Source organism: Molothrus ater, chromosome 4 (genome assembly GCF_012460135.2).
Source record: "Molothrus ater isolate BHLD 08-10-18 breed brown headed cowbird chromosome 4, BPBGC_Mater_1.1, whole genome shotgun sequence".
NCBI lineage: Eukaryota > Metazoa > Chordata > Aves > Passeriformes > Icteridae > Molothrus > Molothrus ater.
The window spans coordinates 25,751,623-25,771,702 of NC_050481.2; the positions used below are offsets into that span (position 1 = coordinate 25,751,623).

Consider the following 20,080-nt stretch of genomic DNA (forward strand, 5'->3'; position numbering starts at 1 on the left):
AAAGATATTTTTGAGAGAAGAAAAGCAACAATTTCTTCTATGGGGTTCATGGTGGAAAGCACAAGAATTGATGGGCTTCAGTGCAGCGAGTTGGCCATAAAGAAAAATGTTCCATTCATCAGAACAGTGATATATTGGGGGATAAAAAAAGCCTGTGGAAGTTGCAAAAAAAATTTAGATGTGGTTAAATTTTTCCTTGAAAAAGAGGGATGAACTGGATGACCTTTAAAGTTTCTCCCAGCCTTTTTTCAGGGAGCCTGTAGTGAGTACCATAGCTGCCAATTTATTCCAAACTTCCTAAATCTTGTTTGGATTATCTTTTACCCCTGCTCAGCCAAAGTCTCTGAACATCATGTAGTAGATCAGTCTAATGTCCTTACATCAAAACAAATTATATTCTACATGTAATTTCAAGGGAAAAGTTACTATCCACCATCTTCTTTTTAGGTCCTCCAGGGAAAAGAGGTAAGCGGGGAAGAAGAGGAGAGACTGGTAAGTTTTTAATTTCATAAGATCTGTTGTCATTTGATGTCTGTTTTTGTGAGGATGCATACCCAGCATGCCTTGATTTTTAGTTGTACTGCATGTGTGTTCTGAAAAAGAAGTCTGAAACTTCTCTGGTAAAAATGTTGTGACCCTTGGCATGTATCTGGTGGCCTTCCAGATATTTCTCTGGTCTTGGGCACCCCTAATTTGCAGGCACACTTCATAATGCTCAACACAGGTGCCTATGGTAACAGGTCTGTAAGTGTCAAACCCTTCAGGGGTGTTCTCACACATGCACAAGTTAGAATAACTCCACGTAAGTCAGTAGTTGGAATACTGTGTTAGTGTTACATCAGGCCCCTTTGGCTGCAGGAGAACAATTTTTTAAGGAAATAAAATTTCTTGTGTCGAGAATGTTGATAATCAGGGACATAATGTGATAAGTAGACTACTCTGTATGAGAGAAGTTGTTTTATAGAAATGAGCAGTTAAGTTCTAACAGAAATAAGAAAAAACATTTGTTGGTTCGTTACCCTGTACCAGGGAGGTTGCTGTTGATAGAAACCTGCTGCTGGTGCATTGCCTGAAATTTCATTTGAGGCAAAGTTATGAGATGCTGAGCACCTCTTGCTGTTGACATTCAGAGGAATTGAATCAATTACCTTGTGGGATTGAGTTTTTCATCAAGGTGAACTTTCTGGAGGCAATGCAGTAGAAAATGAGCATTTCTATTCTCCTTGGCTGTCTTGTCTAATCTGCCAGCTGGGAAAGTCTTCCAATCAACTTGATCTCTGTAAATCTTCTGTAGCCTTTCTTATTTACGTAAATGATAATTTATCTGGCTCTTAAAAACTAGTTGCATATCTTCCTGAATCACAAAACTAAAACCAAGCCCTGCCAAAAGTTGATACAAATCACCTTCGTGTTTCCATTCAGTGCTGTCTTGGTACCTACTTCAGAGAAAGAGGCTATGATACAGAGGGAAATTCTGTGGTTGGAGATTGAATTACAAATGATCCTGGAAATTACTTTGTGGGATGCTCATTGATTCATTTTAAATCTCAAATAAACACATGGTAAACTATTAATAAAGGAAACGGATCTCTCATTTAAAAACAGACCTGCACCTTAAAATGCTGTTTAAGAATATTTGCCAGAATAAAGAAATTACCTTAGTTGCTGGACAATAAAAGTTGCATTGTTAAAACCAAAAGGCTGTCAGTATTAAAAGCAATCTCAAAGTACAGCTGCTGCTGTTTTATACTCCTTTTGCACTTCACTTTATTCAGAAATTAGAGAGAGGCATAAAATCTTAATGAAATGCCATTGATTTGGGAGCTGCAGCTGCTCACCTTATATAAGACTGAAACAGTAGATTTGATTTGTGGCCCTTTGATAATGTTTCCAAGAACTGCTACACAAAAGTCTTCAAGGTCTAAATAATTGAAAAAATGTGCAAATATCACTTCACGAAGTGTGACATTTTAATGGGGAGCATTTTATATGTGTGCCTTGAGAGAGGAAGGTGATGAAAATGAAGTTCAGCACTGTCAGGTGGCCACTGAAACCTCTCCTCACAGGCAAAGTTGGAAGTCTGGAAGATGCTGGTACATGTATTCTTGACAAGATGCCCAGGTTAAATGCCAAGGGTACTTTGTGCAATTCTGCAGCCAAGCTCTGATCCAGTGCTCACTGTGTGGTTAACTGAAACTGGTGGTGTGGTTACGTGTGCTTTATGTGGAGCCTGACAAAATTAATTGTATCCATGGCTGGTATTTTTGGACTGGCATGAAATTGCATGGAAATAAATGGAGAAGCAACTTTCATAAGCTTGCATGACTGTAATTGAAGATTTGTTAAGGTAAGTGCATGCATTTAGACAGTAGTCATACTTACAAATTTCAGAGCACTACCAAAGCACAAGATTACTTAAGTGGGAGAATGTGTGCCCTGTATTACCAGTGCTGCTCACTCACAATCCCAAGGCCTTGTGCTTGACTGTGTGTGTCTTTCTTCAGTAACTTCGTAAGCTTACATGTTCTTTTTTCTCTTTTTTTTTACCCTTTTTCCCCCTCTCCCTCACCCCACAGGACCTCCTGTAAGTACAGAGATACATTATTGGTTCTTCCAGAATCAGGCAGAACTCTGTTAGATCCTGTTAAGTTATCAGCGTGATAAAATGATCATGTATACTCAAGAGGGAATTTTGATATTTATGCACACACAGTATCTTGGAGCTGAATAATTTAATCAGAAAGTTCGTTAAGAAAAGAGTCTCTAAACCAATAAAGCTTTATGTTCAGCGCTCCAGATTGCCATTTGGATTCACAACTCCATGTAAGTATGTTATGTTCATTTTGCCTGTGACTTCATAACAGATATTTTACTGAAGTATAAAAATGTGTGAGTATCCTATCTTAAGCCCAGACCTGGCCAGTTTTGCTGGGTAGTAACTTCCTCTGCATTTATCACAAAGTTTTGGGGTACAAGCTCCCTGTTCTTTAGAGGCATGGAGGCTGTCCAGCTCATTTCACTGTAATTGCTACTGAAGCAAATAAATGCTTGTGTAAAATTATTATTAAATAGTGCTATTCCATTTAGTAAGTCGATTGAATCTTGTGCTAATTCTTGCTGTGAGAAAGCACTTTCTCTCTTCTGAGGATTTGAGGTTGTTTTGGTTTTGCTTGGGATTTTTTGGATGTCTTTTGTTTACTTTTTTATATATTCCCAGAGTAAGTGAAAAGTCTGTCTTGAAGGACAGGACTAAAGATACGTGTCTCAAACCTTTGTATTTGTCATGCCATCCATGTGCATCATAGGATGTAGGAATGTGACTGTTAAAATAGTATTTCTTTTACAGTTGAAGGCTTCTATGTTTTTTTCCTTAATAGATGTAATATTTCTACAATATTTTCAAGTCCCTATCATCTGTCTATTCCAGGATACATGCATGTTTAAGAATATTTAATTAATGTGTTGAATTCCTGCTATGACCTAAAGATTTTACTGTAAAATGCATATATTGAATCATGATATTACTTCCTTTTTAAGACTTTGACCATGTGCTCAGCAATTTATAGTGACAAATTCATTTAACAAGCCATTAATGAAAAGCCAGGCTTAATCCATAAAGGTGCTGTTTATTTGAAAGAAACACTGTTTTCCCCAATTTCTTTTGCAGTACTCCTGTGAAACACAAAGAGCAAATATAAATAATGATACAAGCTATTTTCCTGTACCAAGGCAATGTGGCAAGAGTTCACTATATGCCTCATTAAGAATGTCTCTGACTTTAGCTCCGCACTGTTTCAGTATAGGTACATTAAAAAAACCCAAACAAGCAAACAATCCCCCCAAAATAAGTTGTAATCTTGGCAATATTAGCACAAACCTGAAATAAGTTCCAAAATGGAATAATTTTGAGATGTAGTGACTTCAAATTCCAAGTTTCATACTTGAAACCTACCAAACTTCATCTTGCTGACAGGCAGCAATGGTTTAGATTGTTACAAGGCATAAAAAAGTGTAGTTTCCCTTCCTAATTAATTTATATTTGCATAGACACTGGCTAGGGCCAATTGTTATGAACTTAAGTATTGTTTTCACCTGGGAGACTGTGGTAGTAGTTTTCATTTAAAATATCTAATATTTGCATATCCCTCATTAAACTGGAGAATTAGCTGTATGTTGTACTTTCAAAGGCTGCCACAGCTGCTCTGTTTATTTTCCTTGTACATGACTACTGAGTGGCACATGTAATAACAGTCAGAGGCTGGGGATTTTGAATATTTTTATGATCTTTTACAGCAATCTCAGATTTCTTCTTTGCCATCTATGTTCTAGTGGAAAGTGGAATCTAATACGTTATTGCCTAAGCACTAAACCTTTTTTTTTTTAATTAACTACATATTGCCCATTAGTTTACATGGATAATTCTCTTCAAAAAAAACCAGAATTTCACTGGGCATCAGAAGTAGCCAGTAGCTTTTTAATCAGAGGGTTTACATAAGTTGAAACACATAATTTCCATTGCCAAAGCCTCGTTTCTTCACTGTGTAGTACCCAACTCATATTTCTTGGTTTGAAATATCATCACATGCAAAAAAGTCAAGCAATACACAAATTATACTTTCCTAGTAATGTACTCTGCATGTTTGTTATGTCATATGTCATGACTGTGTTGTTAATGTGTCATACCATTTCATCTCATTCAACCAGGGTCCACCAGGGCGAAATGGCTATCCGGTAACTCATCATATTATTATGATAGCAATTTATGGTTACTCTGAAATCCTGTTGGTATATTTTGGTTTCTCTTTATTACTGTCAAAAGGACCCTTATTTATTTTTTTTTTGTTTGTTTCTCAGATGTATGAAAAATGCAGGATTTCCCTTTAAAAACAAAGCAAAAGAGACTGTGACAAGTTTCCAAAAAGAACCAGACTATTTACAATGCATAAATGAGATGCACTGATTGTTTGATGTTGTACATATTTTGTATTGAGTTTCTTTGTTCTTGCATACAAAATTCATAATTAATTAATTAAAAAATTTGCTAAGATACTGCATCTCAATTTTCTGTATTAGAAAGCTGTAGTGTTGCCATATGGAATCTCTGAGTCCTTATGGAACCTCTGAGTCCTTTCTTTTAATTCTCTCCTGTTTCACTTGACTGCATTGCTCAATGCATTTTGAGCAAGGTAAAGTGTTATGACAGGAGTCCTAGCAATTGGCTGCAGTGACTATCACCGAGTAATTTTTGATAATGGATACAATTCATTTTTCTGTCAGTTTCATTCATATCTTTAGGATTTATTGCCTGAAATATATATATATATAGATGAAATAATGCATCTTTCTAAAATCTATTAATAATACATTTTGTTTTAGTAGTCAGGCAAACTGTTTGCAGTGTCCCATTCATTGAAAGAAGTATATGCCTGCTGTCATGTGGGTATTAGAAACCAAGTGACAAAATGTAATAATATATGTGCACAGCATAGTGACTGTTGAAGTAATGATCTTTTTTATCATACTTGATAGTGTATCTTAAAGGGCCCTCCCAGATTGATTTGCCTATGTTTTTCAGACAAAATACACATCATTTTTTCAGTGTGTTTTAAAAATGTTTCCACTGGTAAAATATAAATTGTATGCCTTGAGCACATGCAATTAGAGAATTTTGTAGAATCACAGACTCTCAAAATGGTTTGGGTGAGAAAGGAAATTATTGGATCATTTTGCTCCAATCACTCTGTCATGGGCAGGGACACCTTCCACTAGACCAGATTGCTCAAACCCATCCAGCCTGGCCTTGAACACTTAGAGGGATTGAGAACACCTATAAGGATGAGTCGTCCATAGCTTCTCTGGACAATCTATTCCAGTATTCCACCACTTTCATAATTTAAAAATTCATTCTTATATCCAATATAAACTTTCTTTTCGTTTAAAGTCATTACTCCTTGTTCTGTCACTACAGACCTTGGTAAAAAAAAGTATATTTCTCCACATCTTTTTTCAGGGCTCCTTTCAGTATTGAAAGGCTGCAGTAAAATCTTTCTGGAGCCTTTTCTGAGCAACGCCAACTTTCTCAGCCTGTCTACGTAGAAGAGCTGCTCCATCCCTTTCATCATCTCTGTGGTCCCCTGGACTTGCTTCAATAGGTCCATGTGTTTTCTGACACTGTAGGCCCCAGAGGTGGACACAGTAGTCCAGAAAAGTGGAGCAGAGAGGGAAAATCACCTCTCTTGACCTGCTGACAACGCTTCATTTGATGCCGTCTATTTCAATGCTTTTACCTGGACAGACTCTGGAATTCCAGAGTGGTGTCACCCATGGATCATCATCTAGTGTCCATCTTTACAATTAATAAGTAGTTGGAAGTCAGCTGGTGAGGAACTGATCATCAGTATCAAGAAACCTGCTTGGATGTACTAAAACCATTATCAGGTTTCCGAGTTCACATTCCAATTTCTCTTAGAGTGATTGATCTGTCTAGATGAGTAGAAGTTGTTTTCTTGAAGAGATTTGTTGTGGGATCTGAAAACAATGAAGGTACTTCAGAGCCATGGTATTGAAATTGCTGTGTCTAATGGTGTTGTTATGGGCAAACTTAGTCTGAATGCATTTCTCCTCATGTGTGATGTGAGCTGTCAGTAGTACTTAGCACTTCACTGAGTGCTGCTTCTTCCTGCTTGAAAATGACTGGGTATAAAATTTGGCTTTGCTTTCTGAAAGTTGTCGTGTGGCTGAATGTTTCAATCTTTTCAGTCACAGTCATACCCTCCTGTTTTGAATGGGAAATATGTAACTGCAAGTGCCATGTACTTTAGGAGTACTTTTACAGCCCTGTAGAGGTCTATTAGAAGGCTATTAGTGTTCTAAGTTATTTCTCCAGAGTCTTATTTAGCTCCTGTAGAAGCCTTTTTGCTTAAATCTGTATTGGGTTTTATGGGATAGTCTATGAGGATAGTGAGGTGTATCTGCCACATGTAACCTAAACCTGGTGTAGCTCTCACAAAAGCAAGTGGCTGCTTTCTCCAAGGCTTACATTTTCTTTGAATGTGTTCATTCTAGTTCTTAAAGCTATTTCAGAATAATTAAAACAGTGAAAGGAATTGCAGTCAGAAATATAAGTTCCCAGGAAGATACAGCATCAAAAATCAATAAAATAAGGGGTTTACTGCTAATGAGTAACACAGTTATTAAGGGGTTTATAAAACCACAATTAACTGGTTATTATTTAAGGCACTAGTAATACTAAAGAAGTGTACACTGGTACAACTCCTTTTTTTTCCTCATAACAAGTTCTGTATAACAGACAGTGACCAAATTCAGAGTTGTGACTCTTTCAGCTTGAGTTTAAAATTAAAATAGCCCATCACATCTACTCAAATAAAAGAGGAAAAGGAGTGCACAAACATTGGAGAATGAGACGACAGGCAGCTTTTGCAGGCATTTTGTATGACAATGTTGCTTTGTAAATAGTGCTAGAACTTGGAAAAAAGTACACACACACACACACACACACACACACACACACACACATCCCCTAAAGAAAATCCACACCAAACCCTCTACCCCAAAATTACCAAGCCACTAAAAAAAAAGTCATCTTGTGAATGCAGTGAGGAGGCCAAATAAACTGTGAGGTTTTGTACATTTCTAGGTAGAATAGGTAGCAGATTTTTACTGTTTTCCATTGAAAAATTGAAGCAAACAGAATTTTTTTCCCTACCGTTTTTCCCAAGCTGGGCAAGATCAAGCTCAATATCCAAGCAAACCATCCTGGAAGTTGCCATGTGTGTGGTGGTAAAGCTTCACTTCTTCAGAATTAAGTTTTAGAATATGGAAATACCCACAGAGCATTTCTCCATAAACAGAGCAATGTGGAAATTTCTTCTTCATTTCTCTATGACAGTCAGTCTGCAGAGCACTCTATGCATTTACAAAACTTTCAGGAGCCATGGAGGGTCATGACTGCTCCAGTGTGCCTTGATTATATCCCATTTCTTCTAACATCCTTGTTTCATCTACAAGAAGTATAGACAGATTCCTCTCCTGAAGGAAAAAAGTGTCTAAATTGGAGATTATTCTTCTGTAAGTGTCAAATATCATCACTTGATAAAACCTGAAGTGTAGATCTTTGAAATTTCACCTGTCAATTAATTTTAAATTTTCCTAGCTCTCAAAAGACTTGCCTCAAGATAACAAAGGGGAAAAGCTTTGGACTGCAGGTAGAAAATTTCAATTATTCTTTAGTCTGATATAATTCCTTCTAGATTACAAAATGTCTTTGTCATCACACTTCTGATTTTTGCACCCATAAAAGCTTTCACCAGTATACCATAAGAAAAGCTGTTATCCTGATCTGTAAGGAATTTCATGTTGCTGTTATGTCTCTGGTTTTTCCTCACCTAATTTTCTGTTCCTATATCACAAAAGGCAAAGAGAATTCCAGGTAGAGCAGTGAAGGGAATTTTAGTTGAAGAAATAGGTCTAGTAGGGCCTATTGGAAACCACCCTTGTGAGAAATTGGTAAAAGACTATTTTTATCCTGCTGTGTTGCTTTGTCTTTGATGGTGCTGCAAATTTTGTTTTCTTCTGTGTCTCCAGTTAGAGATTGAGGCTTCCTAGGCAAATGTGTAATAAGTAGCAATGTCTCTGGATATACATACAATTACTCTCATCCAAGTGCAAGTTTTTCAACCTCAGATAAAATGGCAACACAGTTGCTATAAAACAAATGTAATTGGAATAATCAAAAGAGAAGAAATGAGCAAAGATTGTGCATTTTTCATCTGTGATTAAACATAGCCTGTGGCAATATTAAGCATTTTTACAACAGTTGTTGTATTCTAATAGCTGATCAGATCTCCTCTTTTTCAGAATTGTTCAAAAATATAAATGTCTAAGCTCAAGGAGCAGCTATCTCAATTCCTGACCTTACCCTGAGCATTTGGCTTGGTGATCCTGTAGAAATTTTCCACTTCAGAGCAATTTTTTTTCTTTCTCAACAGGTGTCTTCACAGACCACCTTTCATTTCTGGCATTTGCCCAAAGTAACTCTTAGGCGTATGGCAGCAAAACTTTTGCAATAAATTTCAGGTTTGGTAGTGAAACACTGATAGCTATTTCAGGTTTTACTTTTTTTTTCCCTTTTAAATGAACAGAAAATTTAAAACATACAGATTCTCAACAGCTTCTTTGTACTGTGTTTTTAGTATGTGTTTTCTCAGTTTATATGCTTTATCCTTGTACTCAGTCACAACAGAGGCGATTGCCTTAGGAGACATGAGGTTTTCAGTTGATCCATTTGCCTGACTCGTTGCTTCCTTGCTTGTTCTTAGGGAGTGGAAAGAAACATGAGTGGTCAGCTCTCCATCTTAAAAGATACCTGGGTTTACAGATTTCTTTGTTTGGAACCACACAGAATAACAATATCCTCAACAAACCTCAACACTGTTCCCAAATTGATGCTTCAGGCTAAACAAGTGCAGTGTTAAACTTGCTGCCGTGCAGGTTAACTTTGTAATATTTCTGTGCCATGAGAAGCAGAGGAAGGTCATAAAATGTGGTAAGTTTTGTAAGCATAGTGTAGCTGAGGACACATGATACTACTCAGAAAATAAACTTCCAGTTCTTCCTAGAAATTGTGGGAGGATCTCTAAATCTGCATGGCTAAGTGCTAACTGTGGTCTTTGTAATCACATCAGTCACATTCATACAGTAATGGGGTTTTATGACCTTTGGTTCTATAAATAATATATATTGCAACTTGTGAGTTTAATTTTTCTGTATGCCAATATTTTCACAGTGATTGAAGGTAATTATAAAAGACGATTCTAACAGAAAATTTTGAGACCTCTTAAAATGACAGTTGCTGTTAATTCTGTGTCACAGAATTGAAGCTACACATCAGACCACATTTATTAGCCACTTACAAGGCAGTTTCCATTTTGAATGAACTGTGGGCTAAATCCTCTCATTCGTTACATTTGTGTAATGCTGACTGTAGAAATAAGAGCAGGCAGTGTTTATTTCTGCAACTCCCTGGAGAAAACTCAGAGAGCCCCAAGCTATTTCTTTTCTGTGACTATGATAGCGAAGGAACAACTTCCTCATCTGCAAAAGTCAGCAATATAAAAAGATATCTCTACCCATTTCTTCACTGAAAATTATAAAAATAAATTGCCAGAGATAAGCTAAAGAAGAAAGTCCACATGGAGATTTAAGAAAATTTTTTGTGCTGCAGTAAATGCCTGCCTACATAGGGTGTCCTGCTTTTAATGCATTAAACTTCCTAAATGATTTCACTCCATTTCATACATAGCATTACAAATAAAGGTGTAGAAAACCAATAGAAAAATGAAACAACATTATAATAAATAACCTCAGTGAATGATTAGTAATACAGACAATTGTTGCCATATGCTGGATCCACCAAGACCCTCTTTGAACTGGCAAGTTCCATCTCAGATGCACGGACTCTGATACTATAAAAATCCACATCTCTGCATGGGACTTTCTAGATGTCAGTGTGTGATTAAAAACTGAGCACAAACTGCTAGGATACTGAAGGGCAGTGTGAGTCAGTACAGTTTTGATTCACAGCTGACGTCAATTCCAAATGACACAAACCCATATATCTATCAGATAAATAAAGATTTATAGCTGATGGTAGATAGATAGGGGGTAGGTGTAATTTAAGAATTAAATGTGTTTTTTCAGTGCTTTCCTCTGCAGACTTAGAAATTTCCCTCTTTCACAATAAAGCATGTGTAGGTAGAGAAAGAAATTAAGCTGGTTTGTCATTTTTTTGACAGCATACATACATTTCTGGTCTCTCTGGCCTACTCCACTGAGTTCAGCTTGGCAGCTTAGCAGGTGCCATGCAGAAGGCTGTGGTTAACATCTTCACATTTATGCTTTGATAGGCTTAATTAGTGCTTGAACTGTACCTGTGATCATTCATACTTGCTTTTCGTCAGGCTTGCCACTTGAAATTTTCCAGTCATTTCCTCCCAGTGCATGATGTAGCTCTCTGGTATAACAGAGCAAGCTTTATTTATGAGATAAACTACCATGTAGCAAAATTTTGTGTTCCAAATGATTTTTAATCCCATGTCTCATTTTTCTATTTGTGTTTGACAGTTGCATGTGGATGTAGAGTGATTAACCAATGGTGGTTAAAAATGCCTCTTGGAATTGTCTGAACTGTCACTTTCTCACAAGAAATTCAAAGACAAGGTTAAATCAATTACAGTAGTAATCCTGTATTTAATTACTTAATGGTTGGGCTTGATGATCTTAAAGGTCTTTTCCAACCTAAATCATGCTATGATTCAGATTACATCTGTTATAAATGCGAAGGAAAATCCAAACTACCCTTTAAGAATTCTTAAGTCATCAGTTCCTTCCCTGGAAGGGGAGGTTACACAGATGATTCTGAGGTTTTCTTTCATTCTGGATTTTTAATTTTGATTTATGATACTCTGAATGATGTGTAAAACTGTATTACCCATACAGCTCCCAGGTGACTAATCCTATGTGGGAGTTTAAGTGCATTGTTAATCCTAGCTGAGGTCAAGAGGTGTAAAATTTCATTGTAGAAACTTGTTCCTGAATTACTAGAGTAGGTGGTTGGATTCTGTGATTTCCAGAAAGTGCAGGGGAAATTTTTCCTTGAAGCACTTCTGCTTCCCTCTGCAGTCAGTGTTCAGATTCCATTTAAGAGAGAGGTGATATGAGGAGAGGAACATCTGGAGCAGGCAGTCACCTGAACTGGCTCTTCTTTACAAAGCTGAGTGAGGAACTACTTCCCTACTGGGAATCAAATCAGTCTCTGATACACCTCTACTGGGCCCCACAGTGGACAGCATCATTCAGTAATCACACAAAAATTATTTGGCTAGTGTTTGTCAAGTTTTAATAGGAGTCTCAGCTCTGTGGATTCCTTTTTCAAGGCCAGGAGTTAGCTGGTAGATCAATGCCTTTAAGTACTTTTTCCTCCATTGGAGATGGGCATATTTAGGGTGTAACTTTGCTTCTTGAACCACAGGGAAAATTCTAGGCTGTTTCTTGGACTGTTCTTACTTTCATTTTTTCATCTTTCTAGCTGTACCTATTGAAATCAAGATTAGTTAAAGACATTTCTAAAAGCAAATGTAGTTGTTTGGAAGGAAGGATGCATACAAGCAGTAAGGAATGTCAGTTGGAAGGTTTTTCCATGACTGTATCGGATACAGATCATAAATCACCCTCAGAAAATGGTTTTGAGATATTTTTTGTTGTTGTTTTTATTTTGTTGGTTCCCTCTCCCTGCCCACCCAGTTTACCTTTAGGTAAAGCAGTTAAGATTCATTATTTTTGCTAGTATTGAGAAAGTACTATAAAGTACTGTCAATCTAACAGAGAACTATTGAGTTAAAAATTCTTTTTGGATTATTTTGTACATTTTCATGATGGCTGCTCCCAGTGTAAATGAGAGGAATTTAGCTCTTTGCTGCTTTGACTCATGAAAAACTGTCATGTGCATGACCACTCATGAGTTTGATGTAGAAATCAGTTTCTTTCTGCAGCATGATATTCTAACGAAAATAAACTGCTGTTGGAAGGCTGAAATTCTAGCAAGTGAATAAGCCTAGGGAAAATTTGGAAATTTTCAGAAGTTACATTATTTATCTGTAACAATTACAGTGCTTTCCTGCATAGATCAATTACAGCTAAGAAAAGCCAAATTTTAAGGGTAGATTCTTCTCAGTACACAGACTTCTGCGAAACAGGAGTTGTATCACTATACTGGAACTTAAGTTTACATTCAATTTAATGTTTTAGTTCAGCAGTATTAGATATGTACACTGAAATTGTGGATTCCAGCAACTGGAATGATCTTAGTTTGCTACTTTAGTTTCACAGTTTGATATTAATAATGGTACAGTTTTTTTATGGGTGAGAGGGAACATTGAAAGAAAGTACTCCAAAAGAATGAAGAGTAGCATACAGCAGTTCAGTAACTTTTGTTATGCACAATGTAGTACTTGCATTCCTAGTCATTGAGAAAGTGCAACTGTAGCTTCCTTTTTTAATAGGAAAAAGGCAGGAGTCGGGCCTGTGGTTTTCATTCAGGTACTCTGACTGATTAGCCCGTCTCCAAAGAGAAAATTACCTCAACATTTCCACTTCCAGCTGTGTGGATCAATTATCCTGATTTTTTCTAATCCACTCTGAATACTAGGTCTCTGCCCTTAGGGCATGTTAAGTATAATCTGGTATTGCCATCACATCCAAATTTTTTTCTCCCTAGATGGGAATGTGAAGAACCTTTTTTTTTTTTTTTTTTTTTAATGCTGTCACCAGCTTCTTCCAAAATCCTTCTGTAGTCTTGAAAACCAGTTATGTCAGAAGAAAATAAGGAATTTAAATGAACTAATGATTTTGGTAAATGCTTGGAGATTTTAAGTTGTTACACTGAGCTACATTCTGCCTTTGGATTCACCTGTTCAGCTCTGGTGGACTTCATTTTAACTTGCATAATTTGACTGAAACTAGGAAATAGCTGAGAGGGGTGTATGGTTTGCTGGAGTATGGCTCAGAAAGGCACAGGTATAACATACTTGGATTTTAAAGTTTTCTTGGCTGGGGGGTAGCCCATGTTCTATCGTAGGTCAGATTCCAGGAACTTTTGCTTCCCTAGTGAAATGTTTTGTTGGTTGAATTTGCTTGTTTCTGTGCAGCACTTGTCAAGGAAGGAAGAGAGATTTCTCTTTGTGCAGTGAGGCTGTACTTGGAGTTTAAAGGAATTTAGAATCCAAGTAGTCCAGTGTTCTGTGTGACAGGCAATTAGGACTGAGGTCTTAGATTGATGGCACAGAGTATTAAGATGGTAAGTGAGGTACTGTGCAGCTCCCCAGTTAATATATCTGATAAAAGCACAGACTTGGAAATAAAACTGCTGTATGCCTGTCTGAGCACTTCACAGGCTTAATGATTTTGTTTTCAAAGTCACAGTAATAGAAGTTCCTTATGGAAACTGATGGTGATTTGTGTGAAATTTCTTTTTTCAAGAACCAGACATAATCTTTTCTTGCAATACAAATTCTTTTCTTTGCTACATCCCTCTTTCCTTGTTAAACTGGGGAAATAGAACAGGTGGTGCATCATTAAAAAATATATAGGGAATTGTTTCGGAAGAAAGAGTGAAAAAAATCTGTATTGCATCCCTGAATTCTGCTTTATTTCTGTGACTGGAATAATCTTTATAAGTTTGCTTCCTATGTTTTTTTCCATGATGCTTTATGCTTTTTGAGAATTTACTGATTCCAAGTAATTTTGGAGGTGGCATAGTTGTATACAGCACCAACCATTAACAAGTGATTTAGGAATAATGTAATTAGAACAACTGGAGTTGTTCTAATCAGTCTTTACATTAGCTGCATGAATATTTGTGCTTTTTAAATCTCATAGGCAAATGCCAGAAGTATCTGAATAGACTTGTATGTAGGGAATTTTGTTTTCCAGTATTTGACCACATATGGTCAAATGAAAGCTGAAAGCACCTGCTTTGCAGTTTTAAGTTTTATTGTAGTGTATCTGCACAAGCTTTTTTTCCTTATCCTGAATTCTTCAAACAAATCTTTCTTCAACCTCATGATAGTTGAAAGAGATTGGGGTTTTATCTTTGGTGAATTTATTTCAATTTCACATGCTTAAGTACCTTGGCTATTATTTTTGTTCTCTTTTAAACCCTTTGTTGCAACTGCTCTCTTTTATGGAGATGTATCCACTCGAGTTGATGTTCTTCATTGCAACTCAAATGACAAGTATCTATAGCAGCTGTATTTTTTCTTAATTCCCTGGGGGACTAATTCAGAATATTTGCCTCTATAGGCAGATAAAAGGAGCATGATGGTAGGATTCTTTGGTCCTAATGGAGCAAAAATTCTTTTATATTCCTGCTCCTGAGTTTGTCAATCTTCAAAAGCTGATATTTCCACTGAGGCAAGGTGAAAAAATTGGTCTCTGAAGGTTACATCCATATGATGCTGTGTTATGTACCCACTATATTTTTATTTTTCCTTAATAGACCTTATTCCTCCTAAAAATAAAAGATATGTAGGACCCAAAAAACAGGTTGACTGAAAGAAGTGAAAGGGATTTTTTTCCCCACATTCTCTAAAGCCATCAAAACACAGGTAATAAGAAAGATTGTTATTTAAGAGGGTCTCAGTAAGCAAGTGAATTTGCTTCCATGGTGGTGTGAGGAGACACATTCTTCAGAATTATTCCAGAAGAGCAAAAATCTAATTCATCAAAGTCATCATGCCACAGCTGTTACAACAATCTATCTCCTACTGAAGGCTAGCCAGCTAATTTTTGAGAAGTGACATTTTTCACAGTTTGTTGTTTTCTCATCAACATGGCACCAGCCACATCAAATACAATCACCCCGTGATGTTGGCATTGATGAATTAGCCATGTGCTTTCTATTTACAATACAGGAGTTTCAATTTCTTTGGGTGAAAAGAGAAGTTTTAGGTAGAATGTAGGAGTTTTCTCTCCGGTCTGTGTGAATGTTTTCCATGTTCAAGTACTTGTTAAGATGTGCTGAATTCAGTAGCATAACTGAGTATTTTTTACAGAAACACATAGTTCTGCAAAACTTCACTAGACTGTTGCAATGGATTATGGATGGGTGAAGCATTTTGGCTCCATTCTTTACCATGACTTGAACTATCTCACTCTTTCTGGGGTCAACAGTAGTTTCCCTCCGCAGTAATATGTCATACAGATCTGACTGTACAAATGTAGTAGATGCTTAGGCTACAAGGTAAGAGGCTTAGGCTACAAGGAGGAAAACTGTCTGGAAATAATCTTCTTGCTAGTCTGATGTATGAAGACAACAGAGGTACTCCACTGTTTGGGATTCACACTCAAATAGGGCCCCTTCTTTAATATATATTTGCAACAGATACAGTGTTGGCCATGACAAACAGAAGCATGTCCACCCACAGTGTTTGAGGAGAGAAAGTTCCTTCCAGCTTGGATCTGTCCAGCTCTTTCTCATGATTCTTTTACATACAAATTTCAGCAGCAAGAGCAGCCATAGTGCTGAGATACTCAAAAAATGCATCTGCACCACAAGAAACTGCCTTTCAGATCTCCTGCATAAACTATAAAAATAAAAAGTATCTTGGCAATTATTTTTCATCTGTGAAACATGCTTTTGTAAAGCTGTGGCTATAATTTTTCTTGCACAGAACTCTTTGTGCTCCCTTATTATTACCATATGCGGAGCGTTTTTGCAGTTCAGCCACTCCCTGAATAGCCAAACTCTGAACAATTTCTTTTGTTCTTTAACTTGCTTACTTCTAGACATAGCCAGTCTATCTTATAATTGCCAAGGAGCTAATAAGAGTATTCAGACTGCAGGTAGGGCTCTCAGCTGAGAGTCTTGCAATGTAGAGTTATGTTGCCTCAAGAAGTTTTGGAAATGGTACCTGGCACTTCTGGTTTACTTTGGAATATTTAAAACTGTTCCTCATCTTTCATCTAACTCCATTATTGATAATTTTCATCACCTAATTTAGGCTAATATGGACACTAGAACAACTTAATGAAATTCATGGCTTCAGGTTACATGTCCATTTGTTTCTTTAAATTCAAAAAAGAATTTAAATAAATTAAATTTACCTAAAAAATATGGAAAAAGCAAACGTTTTCTTTCACCTCACAAGATCAGCAAAATACGTGTTACCTGCCACTTTTCCTCAGCGGGTAACTATTAACATTGGCATATTGCTTTACATGTGCATGCTGCACATTTCTCTGCACTAAAGGCCCTGCACTTAACAGGTGGATTAAAATGTAAATTTGAATAACTTCTGGTTATGTTCAGGAATTGAAGTCTAATACTTAGAACCTAGTTTCAGCATGGTGTAACTTTTCTGGTTGATGAAGCCTTAGTCGTGGTGCTGCAATTCATTACTCTCCCAGTTTTATCAGGATGTGGCTTCCAGGACTCTTCTGTGCTTCCATGGTATGCTTAGAGAAACTTCTTGGTTTGATAAAGGTGATCTTGTAGGAGTTTTTTACATGAGAGGGTTGATACATGGCTTGCAAACAAGTGAGAGATGGGTGGGATTGCAGGATAATTCTATCAGGGTATTAAGAAAGCTTTTCCATGAGAATGAAATCAGTGAGGTGTTTTCAGGAGGGTTTGTAGTTCAGATCTTGGATGATTATTTTTGCACCAGTGTTTTGAATGAGTCTAGGGTAAACAAGATGTTTCTGAAGGCTGAAGGTGATCAAGCCTCTAGTAGTTAAGATGGAGATACATAAATTTCTGGTCAAGAAAATCAAGCAGCACTGTTGATTTTGTTTTTAAAGAAACTCACTTCATTTAGACCTCTACATCTCTACCTCAGAACACAGTTATACTTTGCAATCTCCAGGTGATGATCCATCTAGCTGAATTTTATGTCTCAGGTAGTAACTGATACAAACTGCTTGAGGGAGGAATTCTGGAAACTCTGAAATTGGCTTTGTTGAAAGAGCCTTGTAGTGCTTCATTTGTCATTGTCAGTATTTTTTCTTTTTGCAGTAAAGGGGTTTTAGAGAGGTTCAGCTCATCTTTCTTGTACTCTTTTAGTCTGTTCTTTTTACACTAAATTTTTCTCCTGCCCAAATGATCTGGATTTTTTTTTTGTTTGTTTGTTTGGGTTGGAGTTTTTTTCAGTAATTACCTGACTGCTGGGCAGAGAGACTTGTTGCAGGATGATTTAGTGCACTTTTCTTTTCCCACACATGGAGGAAGTGACTTCTGTACTTGGGCTGTTGTGTCCCACTGATCTCAACAGTAATTATTTTCAGTCATTGAAAAAGAAGCAATAATGTTTCATCAATAGAAGAGATTTAGCTTGTTGATGATCTTAACTGTGCTCATTGTTCACATAGCTCAAAAGCAAAATTTCACTAAAGAGGAATTTCATCAGATTTGCTAGGAATTATATATCCTTCCTAGGAATACTGTATTAAATCTAGTAAAGTCATCCTTGGTAAGCCTGTAATTAAACAAAGGGGAAAAAAGAAAGAAATACATCCTTGAAAGAAAGAAAGAAATGAATCATTTTAATAGTATCCCATGATGAGGAAACCTGACAGTGGTGGTTTTTTTTTTGACTTCTATCTAAACCTGAAATGGGTGTTTTGAAAATGGCAAAGCTCTCCACAGAGCTTAGATGGGATGATGTGCAAACCTGCAGCCTGGGACAGATTCTCTTTTTTTTTCCCTGCCACACAGGTATTTTTAAGCTCAGTCTGACATAGTAACTGGCATGCAGTTCATAAAGCTGCTGTGAAGCTGATGTGTGCTTTCTCCTGAATCTCCATTTGTGTGCATACTAACATGTGAGATTTTCAGGCACCTGCAAGTAACAATCTAACAATTGCATTTATACTAGATAATTTATAAATGTGAAAAAATTTAGTCACATAAGTTTGTCAGGATATGGGTTTCTGATACCTGAATAAACCAAATCAAAACAAACAAAAGATCAAACAAAAATACACCTGTATATAGGGTGTGGGTTTTTAGCTTATAAAGAAGGAATCATATCTGTTTTCTGCATATTATTTCTCCTGACTCTCAACTCAGTGTTCTGATGAGTATTCCTTAATTGAAAAAGATCACTGAAGTATGAGTGGAGAAGTTAAGAGTAAGAAGATAATCCATACCTTCTTCTTTTTCTTTGCTTGGAGGATTCTTTTATTGCACAGTAAATTTCAACATCTGATATCTTTTCTTACCTTTTCAGTGAGAAATTTCTGAAGAAATTATTATCACATTAAATCTGCTTTAAGTAATGACATTTGCCATCTATTTGACAGAAACTCTCCAAAGGTTTCTGATGCCCTTGCTTATAGTCACTTTCTAACAAAAACCCCAAAATCCTTAAAATTTTTACCTGCAGAGTAACAAAAAGGCAAAAAGATATTGCTTAAATGGAAAACAGCTGATTTGGTGAAGCGCTAAACATATTTTTCTTTGAGAGACATCCTATTTTCAGTATTCTTGAGGAGTGGAAGCTACTTTGTGCAAAACCAGCCTGAAATGCCACTCATACTCTCCTACCTCTCATGTGTTGTCTTTGTCCATAATTGGGTTACTAGACAGGTAGTTGAGTGCTAAGTAAATACTTGGGTACTACTTGGAAAAAAAGAAATCTACTGTACAAACAATTTTTGAGGGTTCTGGGGGGAAAAAAAAGATGCATGTAAGAGTGTAAGTAAATAGTGCCATGGTTTAAACCCAGCTGGCAACTCAGCACCCACATAGCCACTCAAACTCCCCTGGTGGGATGGGGGAGAGATTTGGAAGACTAAAAGTGAGAAAACCTGTAGGTTGAGGCAAGGACAATTTAATAGTTAAAGCAAAAGGTGTGCACACAAGCCAAGCAAAACAAGGAATTAACTCACTGCTTCCCGTGGGCAGCAGGCATTCTGTTATCTCTGGGACAGCACAGGTCCATCACACCTAGTGGTTATCTGGGGAGACAAAGGCCATCACTGTGAGTCTAAGCTTTCTTCCTTTTTGTGCCTCCTTCTCTACCTTCTACCTCCAGCTTCATACTCTGAGCATGATGCACTGTGGTGTGGAATATCCCTTGGATCAGTTGGGATCAGCTGTCCCAGCTGTGTCTCCTCTCAACTCCTTGTGCACCTCCAGTCCCCTCTCTGCTGGGGTGGGCTGAGAGGCTGAAAAGGCCTTGATCTGCTAAGGACTGCTCAGCACTCACTGACACATCTCTAGATTATCAACGCCATTTTCAGCAGATGTACAAAACACAGCCCCACGTGAGCTGCTGCAAAGAAATTTAACTCTGTTCCAGCAAAACCTGCTGCATCCAGCCCTAGCATACATTTAAAAGTGGTAGTGGAAAGCTAGAGGGGAAGTGCACAGTCCAGAAGAAACACTTTTAGTACCATCTGTACTATCTGCAGTAAGTGAAAAAATACTTAGTGTACATGTGTTGTCTAAACCTACTCATCCAGTTCTTCATGATTCATTGTCTTGTCTAATTTTTTAAACTGC

The 20,080-nt window shown here is 37.1% G+C and overlaps 1 protein-coding gene across 1 annotated transcript in view; it reads left to right on the forward strand.

Annotated features, from left to right (window-relative positions):
• Positions 1 to 20,080, forward strand: part of COL25A1 (collagen type XXV alpha 1 chain) — a 298,979-nt gene that overhangs the window by 150,887 nt on the left and 128,012 nt on the right. Inside the window, exons 3-4 of the mRNA XM_036381685.2 lie at positions 448 to 492; positions 2,577 to 2,584. Coding sequence (XP_036237578.1) covers positions 448 to 492; positions 2,577 to 2,584 — 53 coding nt within the window. The remainder of the gene's footprint in view (positions 1 to 447; positions 493 to 2,576; positions 2,585 to 20,080) is intronic.